General features: G+C 41.9%; 1 protein-coding gene and 1 long non-coding RNA gene across 2 annotated transcripts in view; both read right to left on the bottom strand.

The window, feature by feature from the left end:
- The window catches only part of LOC308459890 (putative acyl-CoA dehydrogenase 6), a 50,567-nt gene that overhangs the window by 17,796 nt on the left and 10,283 nt on the right, over positions 1-22,488 (bottom strand). The window contains exons 2-3 of the mRNA XM_080975657.1: positions 19,665-19,785; positions 2,745-2,874 (exon numbers count right to left, since the gene is read on the bottom strand). Of these exons, the coding sequence (XP_080831783.1) occupies positions 2,745-2,874; positions 19,665-19,785 (251 nt within the window). The remainder of the gene's footprint in view (positions 1-2,744; positions 2,875-19,664; positions 19,786-22,488) is intronic.
- On the bottom strand, positions 16,438-19,646 carry LOC308459897. The gene is made up of 2 exons (XR_013978362.1): positions 19,359-19,646; positions 16,438-18,004 (listed from the first exon to the last, which is right to left on the bottom strand). It is a non-coding gene; the product is annotated as an uncharacterized lncRNA (long non-coding RNA).

Below are 22,488 nucleotides of genomic sequence, written 5' to 3'. Positions count from 1 at the left end.
ACCAGCATATAACGTATTGATTGCAGGATATTCACTGGCTGCCGCTTTGCTACTGGGTCAAGTCCAAGGTGTTGGTACTAAAATCTACAGCTCAGGACCAGGTGACTTGAGACACTACCTTAAACCCCATGGTCTGCAGGAAAGCTTCTTTGGCAAGTGTCACAAATCTCAGAAGCCTGTGCTCCAGTAACTCAGAGCAGGACTTTCAGTATGACTGCCCCTGTACTGTAGAATAACGTTTCTGTCAAAATATGACAGGCACCCATTATCTCCACTTTCTGGAAGCAGCTGAAGACATTTCTCGTCCCAACAGGCTTTCCCAGGTGGGTGAATGGGTCTCTGCCACAGGTCTCTATCCTGTATTGTTTTAGTTTTGTTTTAAATGTATCAGCTGGTTGTTGTTTTGTAATACCATTTGCTGTTTTAATTGTACACTGCCTTAAGATGATTGTGTGCAAGGCCAACAGTAATTAATGATAATGAGCCTACATGTGCTTAAATCTGAATCCACAGGCTTCCTTGATAGTTGACAACACAACAGAAGGCAATCTCTGTCCCACCAAGAAAGCATAAACAGGTTGTCTCAGAGGCTAGGGATGCCATTGATCCGCTTCAGCTGCGGCCACTGATGTAGCCCATGCATTGGTAACCTCAAGTCTGGATTATGACAACACGCTGTATGTCAGGCTACCTTTAGCTTTGCTCTAGAAGATTTGGTCTGTGGTGCTTTTAATGACCACCTTACCCCATATGTCCCAAGTAAATTACTGCGATCATTTGGGAGAACATTATTAGTTGGTCTTCTGTAGTCCAGAAGCATGACTTGTGTCAACAAGGAGCCATGCCTTGAGTGTTGTGGGCCCAACTCCATGGAACTCCCTTCCATTAGAAATCAAGCAGGCACCATCTCCGGTAGGTTTGAGCTGTCAGGTGAAAGCTGTTCTATTTCAGAAGGATACTGTTTTGCTGGAAAAGCTGCACAAAAGGGCAACCAAAATGATCCCGTGGCTGGAGCAACCAACATTTTTGACTTATTAGTTTAGGGGGAAACTGAGCAATGGTGTTGGAGACATCACAGGCATAAAAATTATGAATGGTGTGGACAGAGAGAACTTTTCAACAGCGTCTACATACACAAGTTTCTAAGACAGGTGATAAAAATCCCTTTGAGATTTTCTTTCATAGTATTTTCATCTCTGGTGTCTACATGTTAAATTGTTGATGGTCCTATGATTCTCTCATCCCGAATTACTTCCATCCATCTTCTTGCAAATTAACTGTCCAATCTTGTTCTTGTCTCTATCGAGTTGGGTGGCAATATTACCTGCTGAGAGTTTATTTACTTTTTTATTTTTTTACCTTGAGGCTCGTCTCATCAGCAGTAGTAATGGTACTGCAGTGGAAAAAAACCTTGTAACATGGCTTCTATTTCCTGAATTTCCAAACAAGATAACCAGCAGCTTTGATAAACTAGAGCGATTATCGACCTGCCGAAGAGGTGGGTGCTGGTGAGCAGGCTCAGGTGTACAGAACCATTTCTACTAATGGATTTTTCTCTGTTACCTTTCCTTCAGGTAATTTGCAGAGTGGTCTTTGATCTTCACAGCATTTGCCTTCAAAACAACTGCTAAGTAGGTCATATGGCAGTTCCCATATTACAGATGGGAAATTGGGGCAGAGTGCACACCTTGCCCCATACAATGTTCACAGAGGCAGCTGGAGGGGCCATCAGTCAGGCGGTGAGCCGGCTTGACATTGTGAACACATGTGGGGAAACTTGACAGTGAGATGCTGATCTGTTATCCAGGTACTAAGAGTCAACAGCCTCCTTAGCTACGGTTACACCACAAGATGGATAGGAAGGCATTTTCCCACTCCCAAGCTATGCACTGCGGCTAGAGACCAAATTGGATGTCAAGGTGGTAATGAAGTTGATGATAACAATAATGTTTTGGGGTTAGCGCATCTATTTTATTTAGTGTTGAAATATGTGCTTATGAGCATCACACAAACTATCTGGAAAAAAACCTCTTGCATATTTACAAACTCACAAAAAAGATATGGCATTTACATATATGAAATGTATAGTATTATGGGGTTTTTTCTTTCTCTTTTGCTCTCTTCTTATATTCTTTCTTTTTTATTTTCTCGTTTTGTGTCTGTAGTAAATGTCATTGCGTTTTGACATTTTTTAATTCAAATAAATAAATATTGATTTAAAAAAAGAAAGTAGAAAAAAACCTCTTGCTATAACCTCATTTTGCCTTTGCACCAAAATAATAGCAGCTTTCTTGAAATTAGTAGCAAACAAATTAAATCAGGACCTTACCATTTATTTCAGACCTTTGCTGAATTGTGGTAGTATGTACACATACTAGGCGAGTTAATAGTTACCCTATTTATTTATTTGTGGGATTTCCTATATTGCCTGTTGTTAATTGATCCCAGGGCGATTCACAATAATTGAAACAACCAAATGAAGCATTTAAACAAATCCTTCAACAAGAATATAGCTTTTCATTAAAATCTGTGTGAGCTACTCTTGTTCCTTTGTGGTATTTTATGTCTTGGGTGAAACATATGTCACATTTAAAATCTTCCATTTTTGCCTTCCTTCATTATGCAGAGCTAGATTGAAAGCTGTAGCTCTCTTTCTGCTTTTTTTAAAAACCTCACTGCCCCCCTGAAGAACAAACCCTTTAAAGTCAAGAGAAAGAGCCAATGAGTTTTCTTGGGAAATCTACCTTGCAAGGGCAGGTGTCGCCATGTCAGCTTGTACTCCAATCGCCATGGGAACCCCTCCACAGCGAATATTTCCCAGTTCTTCAGCCACTGCAATACTGTATGAGAAGTCCAGGCCAAGGCCGCCATATTCTGTTCATAAGAAAGGAAATTTTCTTCTTTAGAATTATAAAATTGTATTCAATCTATTATTATTATTATTATTATTATTATTATTATTATTATTACCACCACCACTTACTCTATATTACTCAATATTACTCTATATTACTCTAGGGGCGCGAGTGGCACTGTGGGTTAAACCACACAGCCTAGGACTTGCTGATCAGAAGGTCGGTGGTTCGAATCCCTGTGATGGGGTGAGCTCCCATTGCTCGGTCCCTGCTCCTGCCAACCTAGCAGTTTGAAAGCATGTCAAAGTGCAAGTAGATAAATAGGTACTGCTCCGGCGGGAAGGTAAACAGTGTTTCCGTGTGCTGCTCTGGTTCGCCAGTCATGCTGGCCACATGACCCAGAAGCTGTATGCCGGCTCCCTCGGCCAATAAAGCGAGATGAGAGCCGCAACCCCAGAGTCGTCTGCGACTGGACCTAATGGTCAGGGGTCCCTTTACTTTTACCTTTACTCTATATTATGGAAAATTTGTTGTTCACTATGCATTTGGATACCTCTTAAGCTATCGTAACCTAATTTTTGAAGGATGGTCCCTCACAGAAAAGATTGTCATCTATGCTTGGATACAACTGGATGTCATTTTAAATCAAGATTGTGAACTGAATTTGATCTGATCTTTTTCTTTTCTAAGAATTCCCGATCAATGCTGGCAAGGCTACCAGTATCCTATAATGCAGCCTTCTCTGACCTGATATTTTGCATTCCAATGACCCTCAGTCCCAGCTAGCATGAAAAATTGTCATGGGCTGTAATCCAAAATATCTGAAGTATGTGAGGAATCAAGTGTTAAACTGTTTGTACATCTTGTAAAGCCAAACTATAGTTTACTGGCTTAGAATTACAGAAACATGCAGGCTTCTGGAGAGGAGCTCACAGCTCCTCTAAGTGGTCATCTGCTCAAGGGATGCTTGTTTGCACTGCTCGCTTAATACCCGATTTAAAATAAGGATTAAGAAGAATGCATACATTGGTAGAAAACGTCTTCTAAATTCTTTTCTTAAAGGTTATTCCTCCCATGTCCATCACCGGGAATAAACCTCCTAATTCATGCTTATTTGTCTGAAGTTATATATGTACAGCCTAAAAGGATTTTTAGCAACTGACATTAAGAAAAACTCATAAAGCCCTCATATTTTGAAGCAAATGGCATTTGTTCAATTATGGAAATATACCACAAATCATGGGCTAAGATTTACCCACGGTTGTTTTGCTGAAGAGCTGATAGCATGGCTTTATGTTAATGCTTCTCTAAATGGGACTTATTTCATTAGCTTGGGCTGAAAGAAGTCAGGTTCTTGACTTGCTCCACTGGGTCAGAGTTTGCTTCTCTGGGACATCTGTTGGAAAAGAAATGAAGTCTCCACCAGGGCAAACTACAGAGTACATACCAGCTCTATTTTCCCACACATGTACGGTGCAGGGGGACCATTACACAGCACTGACGAAGCTCGGACATAAGTATGTTGCTTCAAAGCTCAAACTCTAGAAAAGGACCTCGAAAGTTACACCAAATCTGGTGCCTACAGTTGGTAATGATGCAGCCCTCTTGAAAAGAAGGAAACATGGAGTTGCATCTAAGGAAGTTCTGCTCAGAATTGGCCCATTAAAATTCATCAGCCTAACTTAGCCATGCCCATTAATTTCAATGGGTCTACTTTGAGTATGACTAGCAATGGCTATACCCACTGGGCTCCACAGAGCGTGGTATTAATTGGCTTAGATTCAGATTCAGAAGAAATCCGCTCAAGGGGCGCTCCTGCCAATAGAGGTGGAAGGAGTGACTTTTGTCAATTCGCTATTCTTGTACCCTGCAAAAATCTGCTCTGGAGAACTTGGGGACTTATTGTAATGAGGGAAGGGGGCTGCAGGGGGAGAGGAAAAGTTTTTAAGTTAATAAAATGTAAAATTTAGAAGCAACAATTTAAATGCATAATAAGCTGACTTCAAGCTGCTTTTCATATGCAAATGCCAACATTACTCGAAACCTGACAATCATCTCTCAGAGTCCAGAACAATGAGGAAAGGCACTTTTGTGAAAAGATTTGATCTGCCACATTTTACCAGCTATAGAAAAACACTCAAGGGGGCAGAGGAGATTGCTGTCCTCTCACAAATATGAGCGTTAAACATACTGATGTATTGTGATTCAGTGGTTTTTGCTGTTCATGAAAGCTTAAACCATAATAAATCAGTTAGTCTTTAAGGTTCTATAAGGCTTTCGTTGTTTTTTGCTGGACAAGACATAGCTACCCCACTAGAAACCATAAAAAAACTACAGAAAATCTCTTCTCCCTTAATACATGCACACATAAGTTTTATGTATATGCCTCCTTTCCGCAGTTCAAACTATGCTCAAGGCAGCTTGCAACATGAAGAAGATACACAACTACAGTGGTACCTCAGGTTAAGAACTTAATTCATTCTGGAGGTCCGTTCTTAACCTGAAACTGTTCTTAACCTGAGGTACCACTTTAGCTAATGGGGCCTCCCGCTGCCGCCACACGATTTCTGTTCTCATCCTGAAGCAAAGTTCTTAACCCGAGGTACTATTTCTGGGTTAGTGGAGTCTGTAACCTGTAGTGTCTGTAACCCAAGGTACCACTGTATAACATAACAAAAGTCGTCATAAACAATAAATAAAACAATAAAAAATACTGAACAAAAGATTCAAAAGATTCAAAACTAAGATACACAGACCAACAGAAACAACAACAGCACCCCAGTCGGAGATGTCAGAACACAAAATTTGTAAGTGTAATCAGCACTTTGCCTAGTTGGACATCCTAGAAAATGATAATTCCACAAAGGGTATTAGCAGTTCCCCTGCAGTACAGACCCAAGCTGGTATAGCACAGTGGCTGAGAGGGAGCTATACATCTGTAACCTCCTGATTCAAATGTCACCTCGGCCATGACCTCACCCGATGGACTTAAGCACATTCTTCTCCCTCAGCTTCAATATCCCTTTCTGCAGTGAGTGGGGATATAATCATACAGACTTGCCTTGAGGGATCATCATCATCATCATATTCCAGACCAGAGATAAAGCACAATGAGAAAGCTAATCTATTCTGACACTTCCATTATCAGGCTATTTCCAGGACTACTTGGCAAACGTGATCTTCATGCCCACCTGCCTGCTAGCCCAACACATTTTCTACGATTTACCCCTGCATCCATTCCTCTCCCTTTCTGCCGTTGCCTCCCTTGTGCAAAATTTTGGAGCAGGAGTAGGGGACCCCCAACTCCCATCTGCATGGCCATTAGTCATGGGAAATGCAGTTCAGAACTTTGATAGCACTATATAAATGATACACAACCTGAAACAAATCTAGCTGCAAAAGACAAGACCCCAAAAAATTAAAAAAAAATTCTGCAATAGCAATACAGGCATTTGACTATAATAGTACCTGTCAATGCTAATTGCAATACAATTTATCACAGATCACACAGCAACGCAGTGGAATGCATAATCGCTTTATTAAGAGGTTCAAAGCCAATAAAGTAACACACATGGATACACTGAATATGCATTGAATGGTCCGTCAAGCCAAGAGCAGTTTTAAAAACAAATGCCCTATTCTGTATTAACTAATGCATAAAATACCAAACAAGATCATGCAAAATCCTAGTTGGCACCTATTCAGGACCCTGCCACTGATTTTAATTAACCTTATTTCATTTTGAAATGTACAAACAAACCTCTTCTCAGGCTAATTTAAATTCATCTATTTCATAAGGCCCCTTCCACAATAGTTATTTCAAAGGCATCTGGTTTTCTTAAATAAACACGCTATGAGGGTTAGGCATGTTACATTTATGTTGCACCCTTCCATCAGGGGAACATGGATTTCTCTGAACATCACAAACATGCAGTTTATCCTCCTATCGAGAGAGAGAGAGAGAGAGAGAGAGAGAGAGAGAGAGAGATTGGTCCAAGGTCACACGAGCTTCATGGCTGAGTTGGAATTTAAAGAGAGCCTGTGGCCCTCCAGATGTTGTCAGGCATCAACTCATATCAGCCCCAAGCAGCATGGTCAATGGTCAGGGATGATAAGAGCTGCATCCAACAACATCTGCAAGGATGGGATGGGGCACAGATTCCACATTGCTATTCTTGCTAATATGGAACCTCTTATTAAAGGAAGTTTGACTAAACAAAAGCTTAAACCAGGGATGTTTTAAATACGCTTTTATTTTATTCTAAATTGTGCTGCTTTAATTTTTTTATGTTTGTCACCCTGGGCTCTGACATCCACTTAAAAACAGTTTCAAATTCTGTTTATAAATAACAGCTATAGACGTTTGCCAGCATAAGCAGTCAAGTGGATATGTGGGCACAATAAAAGAGGGAGAAGATATAGCAACCTGTTCCCTTGACCGTGGATCTGAGATATATTTACAATCAGCACCAGCTATTCCATCCAACATTTCCATCCAAAGGTAAGCTGCATTTGTGCCATACATTTGAAGCAACCTCTGGGAAAAAGAATTCTGGGATCTGTAATTTTGTCAAGAGTGCTGGGAATTGTAGCTCTTTGAAGGGTAAACTACAGTTCCCAGGATTCTTTTTCCCAGGGGTTGCTTCAAATATATGTTGTGTACGCAACCTATGACTCTATTCCTCCCTACAGCAGGAAAAGGGGAAGGGTAGAAAAGGATGGCAGGCCATTACTTTTGTGGTGAGGGCAGAGGAAAGAAGGTAGAGAAAGAAAAGGTGGGGGGCAGAACCCATAATGCTTATTAAAAAGCCTTGGAAACCAGAATTAATGTATAACTATTTAATTTTTTAAAAACAACTGAGATTGTTGAGAAAAAGAACAGCCAGGTTTTTTTGGCCACGTGCCTTGATTTTTAATCAGTATTTCCAAGGCTCTGTTTTCCTTAATATGCAGTGGAGATTAGTGTTCTGATTCTCTCCTTTTCTCTCCTTTTCTCAAACTGCTTCCTCTGCAAAACAAAATTTTAACAAGGTCGTGGAAGATGAAACGCATGACCTAAAATGCAGCTCTGCCCTCAAAAAGTGGACTTTGACGTTTGTGCCTTAATCCATGCCTTATTAGGAGATAAATTAAAAACAATTTTAAAAACCGAGAGCAGCAAACTAATAACCTAAATAAACAAACAAGCAAACCAAACTGACCAGGCTGCAGCAGATTCATGCTACAGTCCCTCACCAGAGACTCCTAAGCAAACTTAGTAATCATAGGATAAGAGGCAAGATGCTCTTATGGATATAGAATATGAAACAGTTAAAAGTTTATGGTTAAAGAATATGAAACAGAAAACATAATAAATGAATAGTTCTTACAACGGAGGCATGTAAAAAATGGGGTCCCCCAAAGTTATATATTGTGACAAGACAGTGATGAGCGCTGAGCAGGCCAAGTTTGCTGATGACTCCAAATAATTTAGGGTGGTAAAAACAAAACAGCCCCAGAAGTATCTCTCCAAAATGGCAGACTGGGGGTCAAAAAGGCAAAAACAGCTCAACCGAAGCAAGTGTAAAGTGGGATAAAAAATTCCTAGCTTCACTTATAGTGCTGATGGTGTCTGTGTTGGCAGCGGCAGGCCAGGAATGGGATCTGGGCATTGACTGAAATGTCTCTGTACTGATGCTGTGAAAAAGGCAACTTCCATCTTGAGGAACATTGAGAAAAGAATAGAAAATAGACGACAAATATCACAACATCTTTATACAAATCTATGACGCAACAACGTATTGAATACTGTGTACAGTTGGTGATGCAGTACAATTGGCTTCAGTTTAGTCAGCCTTTGTGGCTGTGGGGCTGTCACTTGGGCCTCTACAAGTGTTATAACTTGTGCATCTTTGCCCTTTGGTATTAAGCAGCAATTCAATTTTGCTTGCATTTAATGAGAAACTGCCTCATTCTTACTGCTCCAACCACTGAAACACAGGTACTCCTCAAAATTTGCACTCCTCAAAATTTTGTAATGCAGTTCTCCAACCAAAAATGCATTATTTTAGGGGCATTTCCTAGCAAAAATGCATATACAGTAGTACCTCGGGTTACATACGCTTTAGGTTACATAAGCTTCAGGTTACAGACTCCGCTAACCCAGAAATAGTACCTCGGGTTAAGAACTTTGCTTCAGGATGAGAACAGAAATTGTGCGGCGGCAGCATTAGCTAAAGTGGTGCTTCAGGTTAAGAACAGACCTCCGGAACGAATTAAGTACGTAACCAGAGGTACCACTGTATCCGTCAAAATGGCATACCCAAATGTTTTGTATTGGGAGAAAAATCGCACTAAAATGCTGATGAAGTTTCACGAGGACTTAAATAAATCACAATTTGCTGTGGGAATGTGGAGAAATGAGAAACTTGCACAACCGAAAGTGACAGTGTCATCGTTCCCTACTTTCCAGGAGCTGCACTTGCTCACAGATTAAATGCTCCGAGAAACATTCCTACACTAAACTTGCTGTTGCTTGCCTAAGGAGGCATGGCTGATTAATGGAAAACACATTATTGTAATTAATTGCAAATCAAATTATATCACAAATGACTAACGATCGTGGCACAAAGGCCATGTTCATTAAAAATTTAACCTGCCACTATCGAGAAAGGTGTTTTTCTGCTCCTAGATGACAAAAAAGAACCCTGGCCTTAACACAGATTAATTACCATCAAGACTGAGCATCATTTTGACCTTTTAAATAATCAATGTCCAATGAACACGACAGCCAAACTTTACATCTTTTGCCTTAAATAGCTGATAGAGAATGAATAGTGGAGGAAGGGGGAACTGCATTTCTAAGAACTATGCAGGCAGTTATGACATCCTAATATGACATCCTAAGCACCACACAAAGGTTATATGGTTTCTTCCTACCACTCACCATCTTGGAACCATGAATTTTTATGGACAGACGCATCCCGTGAAATTTGAGAGGAAACAAGTGGAAGCATCTAAAGAACATAAGAAGGGACTGCTGGTTCAGTTGCAGTAGCCCATCTAGTGCAGCATCTTGTTCTCACAGTGGTCCCCCAGATGCAAGCAGGAAAGAAACACAACAGCTCTCATCTCTCCTGCAGTTTCCAGCAACTGGAAATTCAAAACCATACTTATACTCCATGAATTTGTCTAATACTCTATTAAAGCTCTCTAAGTTGGTAGCCACCGCTGCCTCTTGTTGCAGCCAATTCCATAGTTGAGCTGTGCGTTGTGTGAACTACATTCTTTTGTCCACAATCTTCCAACATTCAGCTTCACTGGCTATCCCCAAGTTCTTCTCTCTTGTTTTTTTTAAAGCACTGCCCATGATCCCCAAGTAGTGTGACAGGTGGGAGTCCACCAACATGTACAGGGCCACAGGTTGCCCATCCCTGCTGGAAGGCCTCACTGCCCCATTCTCCTAAGCGACCGCAGTGCCCATCTCTCGCTCCTGCTAACAATTCCTCCATCTCCATCCATCCTCAGCCTTAGCTGGGGTTGAGCTGGGAAAACAACAAAACCTACCAAGCGATCTTCCCAGAACGATTAGAAGAGGTGTAGGCAAACTCCGGCCCTCCAGATGTTTGGGACTACAATTCCCACTAGCCCTGACCACTGGTCCTGTTAGCTAGGGATGATGGGAAATGTAGTCCCAAACATATGGAGGGCCGGAGTTTGCCTACGCCTGAATTAGAAAATGTACATTTCATGCTCCAGCTGTGCCGTTTCCTCCCCAGGGAGATAGGATTTTCTGCAAGTATCCACAGAGATACTGGCATACCTTCTCCCTTTCCAAGGACAGTAATTAACTTTCTGAATAGCAGAGGGCTCTTCCCTGCATCCAAGGGGCAAAAAACAAGGCTGGACATAGCATTTTTAAAAATCAAGTTTCCTTGTATATCTACTGAGGTTAAGGATTCTCCTTTCACACACATGGAAAGTATTCAGTGCAGCACCGTATGAGATCAGCTATTAAGATTCTGCAGGTATGAGAACAATAGATTGCCCGTTTTCCACAGGGATCTCCACAGTCCCTGCCATTAGACACTTTTATACGATTTATCTCTGCTTGGGTCAAAAGAAAGGTCTCCAAAACTCTCACTTAGAATTCAGAGCTCAGAGTTAACGCTTGCTGGAGCTTCCCCTTCGGAAAGGGGCATCTGCAAAACAGCAGGCAATGAATCTGCCAATCTGAAGTCGCTGCTATGTTGACAAGCAAGGTGAAATGGCTCCCCAAGGTAAACGTGCCACCGGAAAAAGGGCAGAACAATCCTAGGAGTGCAAATACTGAAGCTCTGTTAATAGAGGCTGGATGCTCCTTTAACACGCTAGCCAATCCGCCAAGTTTGCATTTTGCCCTTGGGATGTCTTCCCATCCTCTGCAGTTGCATTTTTAAAATGCCCCCCCCCAAGCAGCATGTAAACAATTCTGGGCCTGCCTACTCAGGAGTCAGTTGCACTGAGATTAAGACAATTTACTCCCAGGTAAGGGCATATGAGATTGCAGCCTTATACCAAGTCAGACAACCTACCTACTGTCTGCACTGTTCTACAATGGCTGGCAGCAGGTCTCCAAGGCTTCAGACACGGGTCTTTCCAGCACTGTTTGCAAACCCCAAGATTTCACCTGGGACCTTTGGCATGCAAAGCCCATGCTCTGAGCTACAGACTCACTGGGGTTGTGCCATCCCAAACCACCCCCACCCGCTTCTGAATATTTAGGTTATCAGTAAGCACAATTACCGTGGGAACTCTTTTTTTAGCATTAGATCAAGCCATACCTCTACCAACCTAGAGTGTTGCCTACATCATTCCCCTAATTAGAAGCTTGTGTCGCTTCATGCCATGCTGCCATTAAAAAATGTTAATGAGAACAGCCTTTTCTAGCTTTATTGTGTACTCTGGAGATTGCACGGACACTTGATTTAATTTGCCTCAACGTTTATTTATGCATTCCCTCCTAACGAATCTGCACTCTTCGTTTAAAATATTCAGGAGGCAAACATTAATAAATGGAGGCCTAGATATTGGACAATATTCTCATCTTGCATAGCGATCCTGCAGCCCAGTGCAAATGGCTGTAGCTATGCCAGACACAGCTGGTTGGGATCCTTGGCAACACCACTAGGTAAAGGGAAAGGGACCCCTGACCATTAGGTCCAGTCGTGACCGACTCTGGGGTTGCGGTGTTCATCTCGCTTCATTGGCCAAGGGAGCCGGCGTACAGCTTCCGGGTCAGGTGGCCAGCATAACTGAGCCGCTTCTGGCGAACCAGAGCAGCGCACGGAAACGCCATTTACCTTCCTGCCGGAGTGGTACCTATTTATCTACTTGCACTTTGACATGCCTTCGAACTGCTAGGTTGGCAGGAGCAGGGACTGGGCAACACCCTGGCAATACCACTAGCAATGTCAAAAAACAGAGTAAGAGAAGGAAGAGGTATAAAAAGGTAAAGGTACCCCTGACCATTAGATCCAGTCATGACCGACTCTGGGGTTGTGGCGCTCATCTCGCTCTATGGGCCGAGGGAGCGTTTGTCCGCAGACAGCTTCCGGGTCATGTGGCCAGCATGACTAAGCCGCTTCTGGCGAACCAGAGCAGCGCACGGAAACGCTGTTTACCTTCTCGCTGGAGCGGTTCCTATTTATCTACTTGCACTTTGACGTGCTTTCGAACTGCTAGGTTGGCAGGAGCAGGGACCGAGCAACGGGAGCTCACCCTGTCGCAGGGATTCGAACCGCCGACCTTCTGATCAGCAAGTCCTAGGCTCTGTGGTTTAACCCACAGCGCCACCCGCGTCCCTAGGAAGAGGTATAGGGGGACCCAAAACAGAAAAAGAGAAGAAAAAAATTAAGGGGAGGAAAGCTGGTGTGGCACTTGCCATCAGCAACTCATCCAGGTCTAGCCCTGATTCTTGCTTGTTGCATTGAATTGTTTGAAAACGAATACTTGAAGGCATTCAAGTAATGATGAACGGCCCTTGCTTGACCTGCAAGCTTTTAACCTCAGAGTTGCAAAGAACTCTTTAATGGACAGGATGGAATGATAGCTAGGTTTTCTTTTCTGTAGGAAAAAAAGGTTAGGTGTTGATGCATGTATTTGATATGCACATTATTATTTCTTTCATTTATGAAATGTTTCCTATATGGGGCATCTCAAAGTGATTTATAGTACACTTGGTAGAAAACTGCCGTAAACAAAATAGTTTCACTCTTCAAAACATATTATAAAAGAGATTATAGACAGAGTACCAACTTTCCAAGGACTCTACTTTAAATCATTGGCTTTTGTGTTTTAACTTATGGTTTGTACAAACTTTTTTACATCCTTTTTTTCTCCCAAAAAAGAATCCAAAGATAACAGTAACTAAAATAAAACAATGAAAGTCAGTATATAAAACAAACAGGAAACAGTATCCAACACCGATAATAAAATTAGTGCCATACAAGTATGGTAAATAATGCAAGTGTCATGTGTTGGGATCTTTACTCTTCCATTACAAAGTACAGAAAATTTGCCTTCAGCTGGAGATCTGTGCTTCTGGTTGTATCATACAGAAGAGAAATGTTTTCAGTTTCTAGATAACACATATCTTGTCATTTCTTGTACTACATTTAGTTCTATAATCCAAAAGGTTTTTATTTTAGTACTGTGCAACTATGTTTAAAATTGACTCCGCTTCTCTTTCACCTCAAACAGAACATGTTTTGATTATATATTTTGCTCTGTCAATATGAAACAAGTTAACATGGATAAATTGTTCCAAATAAATTTTCCTTTAAATTAGCATGGATTAATGGAGCACGTGTATTTTTGAACAGCCATTCCAATCACTCTGTTGCATTATCAGCTGTTTCATAAGAACTTGCCCCCCATTTTCAAACATTTGGATGTCTGGATGGCATATATGGATTTGTATGTGTAAACTAAGATGGATTTAGTGATATTTATTATACTGTTAACACAAGGTGACAGAATTACCCCTCCCTCTTCCCCGTTTTTTCCCTTTTTTTTTCTTTACAAATTTGCAATAAACATGTTTTTTTAAAAAAATCTTTTTTAAAAAAAAAAAATTATGCATGTTGCTTGCCAGTCTTCTCTTTTAAATTTAGATAGAATTGCATAGATTTTTAAAACCAACTTTCCCTGAGCATTCTGTAACAAGAGATTTTTGAATGGAATTTTCAGAAAAGGAATTCCATATTTTGTTAAAAGTTGTTCTCTTGCGGGTCTTATTTAGAAAGATGGAAGGTATGTCTGATTCAGTAGATTACTGCTTGATCTTAAGCAACTATGTGTCCTTGGTTTATCCAATCCTTAAAATGAAGAATGTTTCCCCAGATTGAGCCATTAAGTGTATGTTGTAGTTGACTTCCTATAAACTGATTAGTCAAAGGTAAGGGGAAACATTTCTGGAGCAAGTTTTTGAAAACACATGCTCCAAACTTTAAGCATGGCTTTTGTAAACATAAGATTGGTTTCCTTTAAAAAAAACTGGTGGGGGGTGAATACTTTCTGACACTTAATTTTGGAAACAAGAAGCGATTATTTAACAGAATCAGCTTATAAATCTACACAAATGATCAATTTTTAAAAAGGTAAAATACATTCCAGGTTTGTACCAGGTATTTAGTGTAAAAATATGTGGTTGAGGTCTTAAAATAAAAGGCATAAAAATCAAATCCTAGCAGTATGATTCAAAAGATGTTCTCAAACAGCATTTCTGTCATTCATTTTTAGGATTCGCTGATTATTTATGGTTTCCCTTTTCCTCTGGCAATAATGAAAACTGCTTACTAACTTCCCCAAACTTGTACCAGAGTTTACTATTAATAAAGGAATGTACTGGAATGACAAACTAATAAGCGACAACTACGTATGTAGACAAAAGCTGATGACACCTTCACAATAAAAACCCCAATACAATTCAATTGATCACAGTCAAACACGGCTGTCCACTTCTGTTGAAACATTCTATTCCTATTACACACTTCATTCTTCACAATGGAACAATCAAGCAGATGTTTCCTACTTTTGAAGTAGAACAGGTGGCTAGACAGAAATTGTGTTTGAATGTGTTGTAGAGGTTAGTGTCAGACAGGGACCTGGGAGACCAGGGTTCAAATCCCACTTGGTCATGAAGATCACTGGATGACTGCCTTCCAGCCTAACATACCTCAAGGGGTTATTGTAGGGATTAAGTGAGGAGCGGGGGACGGGGGGGAGCATGCACACCACCTTCCTGAACATTTTTTAATTATTATATATTAATTGTATAGGGGGACGCGGGTGGTGCTGTGGTCTAAACCAAGCCTCTTGGGCTTGCTGATCAGAAGGTTGGCGGTTCGAATCTCCGCGACAGGGTGAGCTCCCGTTGCTCAGTCCCAGCTCCTGTCAACCTAACAGTTTGAAAGCACGCCAAAAAGTGCAAGTAGATAAATAGGTTTCCATGTGCTGCTCTGTTTTCGGTGTTCAGTTGCGCCGGAAGCGGCTTAGTCATGCTGGCCACATGACCCAGAAAAACTGTCTGCGGACAAACGCCAGCTCCCTCAGCCTGTAAAGCGAGATGAGTGCCGCAACCCCAGAGTCGTCTGCGACTAGACTTAACTGTCAGGAGTCCTTTACCTTTAGTAAAGGTAAAGGTACCCCTGCCCGTCAGGGCCAGTCGTGACCGACTCTAGGGTTGCGCGCTCATCTCGCTCAAGAGGCCGGGAGCCGGCGCTGTCTGAAGACACTTCCGGGTCATGTGGCCAGCGTGACGAAGCTGCATCTGGCGAGCCAGCACCAGCGCCGCACACGGAAACACTGTTTACCTTCCCGCTAGAAAGCGGTCCCTATTTATCTACTTGCACTTAGGGGTGTTTTTGAACTGCTAGGTGGGCAGGAGCTGGGACCGAACGACGGGAGCTCACCCCGCCACGGGGATTCGAGCCGCCGACCTTTCGATCAGCAAGTCCTAGGCTCTGTGGTTTAACCCACAGCGCCACCCGCGTTGAAACTTACTAACATTGCCTTTACCTTTTTTTAATTGCATGAACACCTACAAAGTGCTATACAGTACAACATAAAACACAAAGACTTGCCCAAAGGTTTGCAATCCAATCCAGCAAAGAAGAGATGGGGTGATTGAAGACAAAGATGGAGAGAGGCACACGAAATCTAGACACCTTGTGATGCAGGATTTCAAAACACTTTATTTAATCATATACAAAAACTAGTGAAGTTATTTTCAAAGGCAGCTACTCCAACATCAGAACTGGCATAATACCAACTGACTGCAGCTTAAATACCTTCAGACTAGCCGTGTAAAGAGCACATTCATATTAGTGGTTAGAAACACAGCAAGGTCATGTCTCTTCACACACACACACACACCCCAGCTGCTGTTCAAGCTGCATTTGCAATGAGATGTTCCCATTAGAAAGAGCACAGGGATGTCTTCACTCGACCCCCACCTCTGAAACTCTCCTCGAACTCCTATTCATAAAGCTGTCATCTGCCTCTGTGTGACAGCAGTTAGGGTATGTTCGCATTATTCTGCATTTGTGGTTTTTTAAAAAAAAATGGATTGAAACTAGTTTGTGGCGGGGAAACACCACATCGAATGGCAGTATTTGTCAAGAAACTCCAGGATCAATATGGATTGCAGCTAGCGGCATGTAAGTTTGCCTTCAAAGATTAGCAGTGGTAGTGCACTGGATGGGAAGCAAACAGTTCTGTGAACATACCCTTAGATATGAAAAGAGAAGTCAAATCATCGACCAAATTGGGAATGCAAGACTGCTCTAAGTATGCCGAGCTAGAGAACTGCTTTGATCCAGTTTCTGGTTTCAAGTTCTCTTTAACCAGTAATCTCATTTGTCCTTTAAAGTTAATCTTTAATGTTCTCTTTGCACCGTCAGCATTTTTATAAAGTGGAAGCTCAAAACTAATTGGATTTGTCAAACAAACCCATCACAGTGTAGCAGTTTTCTGAAGCAGAGCAACTGTTTATGGCTACCGTTCCCTCATTCTGGGCCAAACCCTATTAAAATAATGGCATTGTTTCGACAGAATTTTGGTTTTCGTTTTATATCAGAGAGATACGATCAACGGTCAGAGAGGGAGAGAGAGAACACATGTGTGTGCATGCATAAACACTCTTTCTTTTGTCTGGATTCCCGGGCCTTTCCTGCAGCTGTTAACTGTCCAAGATAAACAATAAAGGAAAGAATGCCTTCAAGGATACTCTCTGTAAGGGTATCAGGGGGTTGCTCAAGAGCAATCAGGCAAATGCCTCCCTGGTCGGCTGTAAAGCCTTGTAAATGGTGCCAAAAAACCTTCACCATGCAGAGTGCCACTCTTCAGTGGCTGGCTCATTCACTGGCAGAATCTGAGAGTGGGCGGTCCTTAAACCTTTCCCAGCAGAGTAGTTTCTTGACACCCAGTCTGCACTTCCCCTCTCTGCGCGGAAGCCTACTGCGCAAGGAGGGCGTGGGTAACGGAGGACCTCTCTCCTCCCCGCTTTGCTCAGGCAAGGTGTCCTGGCACCTCCTTGCCTCCCCCGAGCCCTGCAGCTCCTCTCCTCTGGAGGTGCGGTTACTCTCCTCCGCTGAGGAGGTCTGCTTCCCATGATCTTTGTGGCCTCTCTGTAATCTATCCGGCTTTTCCCCTCTCACCCCTGAGCCAATGGCAGTTCCCTGACACACTCCATTAAATGGTTAATCCCACAGTCTGCCTCTTATAAAATCAAAGAAGTATCCTCCCAGCCAGCCCAGTTGAAGCAAAGTTTCCACAATGAGATGGTGACAATATTATACCTTGAGGAACATATTCACGTTGGAGACTTACAAAACATTTGCAAAGGGAGCTATTTTTAAATAGCTGCATTCTTACAGGGAAGCAAAATCACAGAGGCTGAATTCTGGAGCATTTAAGAGACAATAACCCAAGTCCTCATTACCTGCAGACAATATTAAAACATGCACACACACGACCCTGCAAGGAAAACCCCGCACTTGAGAGGGACATAACAAATAGCAGGCGCTCAACAAGATCTGGCAATATGTTCAAAACGTTTGCCTTGCACTTCTTGCTAGTTTTCTTGTGGTGAAATGCCATCCAGCACACAGCTAGAGATGTGACCCAAGCTGTAGGATAATAAAAGAAGTCCAATCTTGTGCAATTTCAATATGCAGTGCATTTTGAAGCCCATGTTCAATTTGTGCTAAAAGCTGAGCATTAAAAAAGGGGGGGCAGCAGACGAAAAAAGAAAACAAGATAAGTGATACATTACCAAGCTTTTGTTCCATTTAACTCTGCAATTTGGTTTTTAAAAGTGCATTTCTTAAACAGGAATGACCAAATGCTCACATATAACTACTCAGAACTAGATCTGAACCATGCAATTATGCCTCATTTGCTTTTCGTGGATTCTGTATCTTTTCAACCCTGACTATGATTCAAAGTATGTTTACTAAAAAATTAGCGACTAGACTAGTTCTAGTTCTCTTTCAGAAGCTACTAAGGATTAAAAAAATCTTCCCAAGGTAAGAGCAAGAAGTTATTTCTCTCTCAATTTCTACTTGAGTGTTTCAACAGAGATATGACAGCAGACCCTAGGACAAAATTGGCAAGTGATCTGGATTCTTGGCGTAGTCCACTTTAGTCCAAATTTTACAAGGTGTCCTGCCACAAATTTAAAGGTCTGTTTTTAAAAATAAAAAAAACAAAAACAAAACCTGAGACAGAGCAAACCAATGGCTCTTTTTCAAAGTTAGCAGTCTCCTGGCCTTAAGGTGAAAAAATGTAACTTGGCAACAACCCATGTTCTCCTGGACCTATCCCTAATGAAACTACCTTTGGCTGTATATACACCAGACCTTTAAAGCACATTCAAAATACATTTCGTCTCTCAAAGAACCCTGGGAACTGTAGTTTGTTAGTAGTTTGTAGTTTGGGAATTGTAGGTCTGTGGGGTATGTGTGAACTAAAATTCCCATAATTATTTGAGGGTAGGCTTTGAAAATGTCTTGTGCATCCCCAATCCTTATCCTTTTCTATGCTGTGCTGTGTAATGGATCTGTGCAGCAACCCTAAATCCTATGATGAAACCATCCTCAGATTTATGGGGTTGACACAGTGATCACATTGTCCAATTCCTATATAAACAAAATAGCACACAGAAGGTATAAGCAAGTCTCAGGGAAACCCCAAGTTTTTCAGAAGTACAAAACCCCTTAAATAAATAAAAAAAACCCCAAACCTAAGCATGCTCAGTAACCATAAAATATTGACTGACCGTTGGGGGAGGGAGAGGGGGGAAAGACAGGAGAGAAAAAGAAATGGTACTGATGAGAGCAAGCTTGGCTGGCACCTTGAACAGCACTGCAACGTTCTGTTGCCGTTCCCAGTTGTTGCATTAATTTCTACAATGCAGTCAGTTCACACAAGGCAATTATGTTAAGACTGACCACAAGGAACTTTGATTCTCATCCTGCACACCTGTTTGCTGGTACAGTGGTTCATAAGGTCAGACTCTTCATTCAAATGTGTAAGGAGGCTCTGCAAGAATAAATTAAATATGTCCCAGAATACACCCAGAGCAAATTACACCTGTGGTCGGGAGGGTAGGGGAAACTGCTATGTATCTATGCATCCGCAGTGTTAAAATGTTCTAAATGAGATGAATTTACAAACAGCTATTGAGATTAATTTACAAACAGCTTTTGGTAAATCTCTGAACCAAGCCCTTTAAAGGCCAGAACATGCCTTTTACATTAAAAGTAGAGACTTAAGACTATTTCTTACCAGTTGGCTTATCCACTCCAAGGAATCCAGCTTTCCCCAGAGTCTTAAAAACTTGGTGTGCTGGAAACTGTCCCTCTTCTTCCCATTTGTCCACAAATGGGTTGATTTCTTTGTCAATAATCTGTATTTTGAGAAGTGGGGGGAGAGGGAGAGACAAGAGTTCGGAAAGTTAAGCTTGTGCTATTTGGCCTGGCTGAGTCCAATTAGCTTCAGTGGGCCTAAATAGGCTTAACACCAGATGCTACAGTTTAAATGAGATTGTGGCAGGGTTTGTGTGTCAGGCTTCTCATCTTAAATTGAAGCAAAGCACTTTGTTAACACCTAAGGACAGCTGACTCTTCCAGTTCTTGGGAGATTTCCCTCATCTTAATCACGTTTTCAATTCAAATCAACAGCATCCTGTAGTTGGTGCTGGCTGGTGCCCACTGGGACTGGTAGGGCAGAAGGCAGGGAGCCCCACAGTAGATGGCGCCACAGCCAACTTATTCTAAGTTTGCCCCTCCTCCTCCCCACTGAGTTCTACAAGGGCAATGTGGAGACTAAGCAGGGGAAAGCTGATAGACCCCATTTGCCCTAATGGACTAGCCTCCATGTGTTGGCTGGGGCTGATGGGAGTTGTAGTCCAAAGCATCTGGAGGGCAACAGATGGGTGAAGGTTGCTTGAGGGCCTGACAAATGGCAGCTCTTTCCCCACTTCCAACTAAATTCCCTTTGGGGAACCACAGAAATTCACACACTCCTTTGTGAATCCTTTCTGCCCTGCAGGTGTATGGAAGCTGCTTGGAAGTAAATGGAAAAATGGAGGCAGATAAACATATGAGATAAGAATTATTTTCCTCATGAATCTTGAAAGGTTCTGGAAACCAAGCCTTACGAGGAATGGTTGAGGGAGTTGGGTATGTTTAGCCTGGTAAAGAAGAGACTGAAATAGGATAGCCATCTTCAAATATCTAAAGGGCTGTCATACGGAGAATGGAGCAAGCTTATTTTTTTTCCTGCTCCAGAGGCTAGGACCCAAATCAATGGATTCAAGTTACAAGAAAGGAGATTCTGACTAAACATCAAGAACTTTCCGACAGTTAAGAGCTGCTCAACAGTGGCTCAGACTCCCACAAGAGGTGGTGGACTCTCCTTCCTTCGAGGTTTTTAAGCAGAGGTTGAATGATCTAGTTGAGATCATGTATGGTCCAGATGAGATTCCTGCATTGCAAGGGGTTGGACTGGATGACCCTCGGGGTCCCTTCCAACTCCACCATTCTGTGGTTCTATTAACATGAGAAGGAAAACATTTTTTTTGTCAGAAAAAAGAACAATTTATTACAAACAGCTAAAACTATCACAGAGGTATGCAAGTCAGCATTCAGGTTACATATTCAGATGACGCACCATAGTTTGCAGGAAATGAGTTACTGACTCATGTGCAGTAGAGTATACTTTGTCAGTGAACTTTGAAATCATTTCCCCTGTTTCTGAGGCTAGGTGTCATTGCTTATATAGCCAACACTGTAACATCTTCACACATGGAAGAGGTGTCAGCAAACTTGTGAAACCCCTCATCAGCCAAATGAACACTGGGCTGAGTGGTCACAGACTGCAGATTGACAGGGCCAGAGAGACAGAAAACTAGAAAGTGAGACAAGAATGGCATGGCTGAAATTCTGAACACTCCACACTGCAACATTTTGTTGTAGGTTCCACTTACAAAATTGAATCCCATTTATTTTATATATATATATATAATTATAATAAAGGACACACCATTGTAACACTCTTTAACAGGTTTCTTGAAATCTGCTTAAAGCAGCAACTCAATTTTCAGTAAGAAGATTGAACAAGCCTAATTGCTGACCAGCACCTTTATTTATATCCCGCCTTTCCTCCATAGAGCTAAATATGACATTTGTCGTTCTACCACCACATCTCATTTTATCCCTACAACAATCAGTTCATATACCCTTAGAATTTTCTTCCTCTGACATCTAATAGATAGAAATGTTAGTCTTTTTATGAGAAAGTTACTGCTTTTCTGTTCAGTTTTGTCGTGAAAACTAGCTATGTGCTGAAGCAAGACAGAGAGATGAATGCAAAATCATTATCACAAAATAAGTGTGTTTGCTGTTTTTAATCTTTTCCCCTCACCAGGAAAATAAGCAAATCTCATGGTGCAAAAATAGGCAACCATTTAATCTGGAAGTAAACACATCTACTTTCTAAACTGTCACGTGTTGACAAATCTATGTAGAGCTTCTCTGGAGATGTTCAGAAGAATATAGTGTTTTCATGTCAATACACCCTATACCACTCCTTTAACATGACATTCTTGAAATGGATTAAACAGGGTTATTAATGATTGTCATCTGTGCCAAGTGTTTGCCTTGTAATCAGCACAAACAAAAAGAGTCCTGGGCTTCCTTTCCCAGTGATGGTATCAACTCCTTGCAGGCTTCCACCATGGATATATATAAATATACACATTCCAGACAGTCAGATTGTTATTTTATGTGTGCGCGTGTACTGAACTGCAGGTTAACAGTAGCTGGAGTTTAGTAAGACTCGCTGGCGGCTGGTGCCTGTTGGACTGGTAGGGTGGGAGGCAGGGAGACGAACAGTAGGTGGCGCCAGAGAAAGTGACAGGCAAATCCAACTAATTCTGGTTTTGTCCCTCCCCTCCCTATTGAGTTCTACAAGGGACAACACTGAGCCTATGGAGGAAGCTGACAGTCAGGGCCATCCCTTGAACTAGTTGTAAGGAAGGGCACAGGCTGGTGGTCAGACAGTGCCCTGTTCATCCTAGTGAACCTGCCTCCACAATCAGTGATCAGCT

The sequence above is a fragment of the Podarcis pityusensis genome, assembly GCF_964106645.2.
Source record: "Podarcis pityusensis genome assembly, chromosome: 12".
In the NCBI taxonomy this organism is placed as follows: Eukaryota; Metazoa; Chordata; class Lepidosauria; order Squamata; family Lacertidae; genus Podarcis; species Podarcis pityusensis.
Note: the sequence above shows the minus strand (reverse complement) of the source record. Positions and strands in the feature narration are given on the sequence as shown.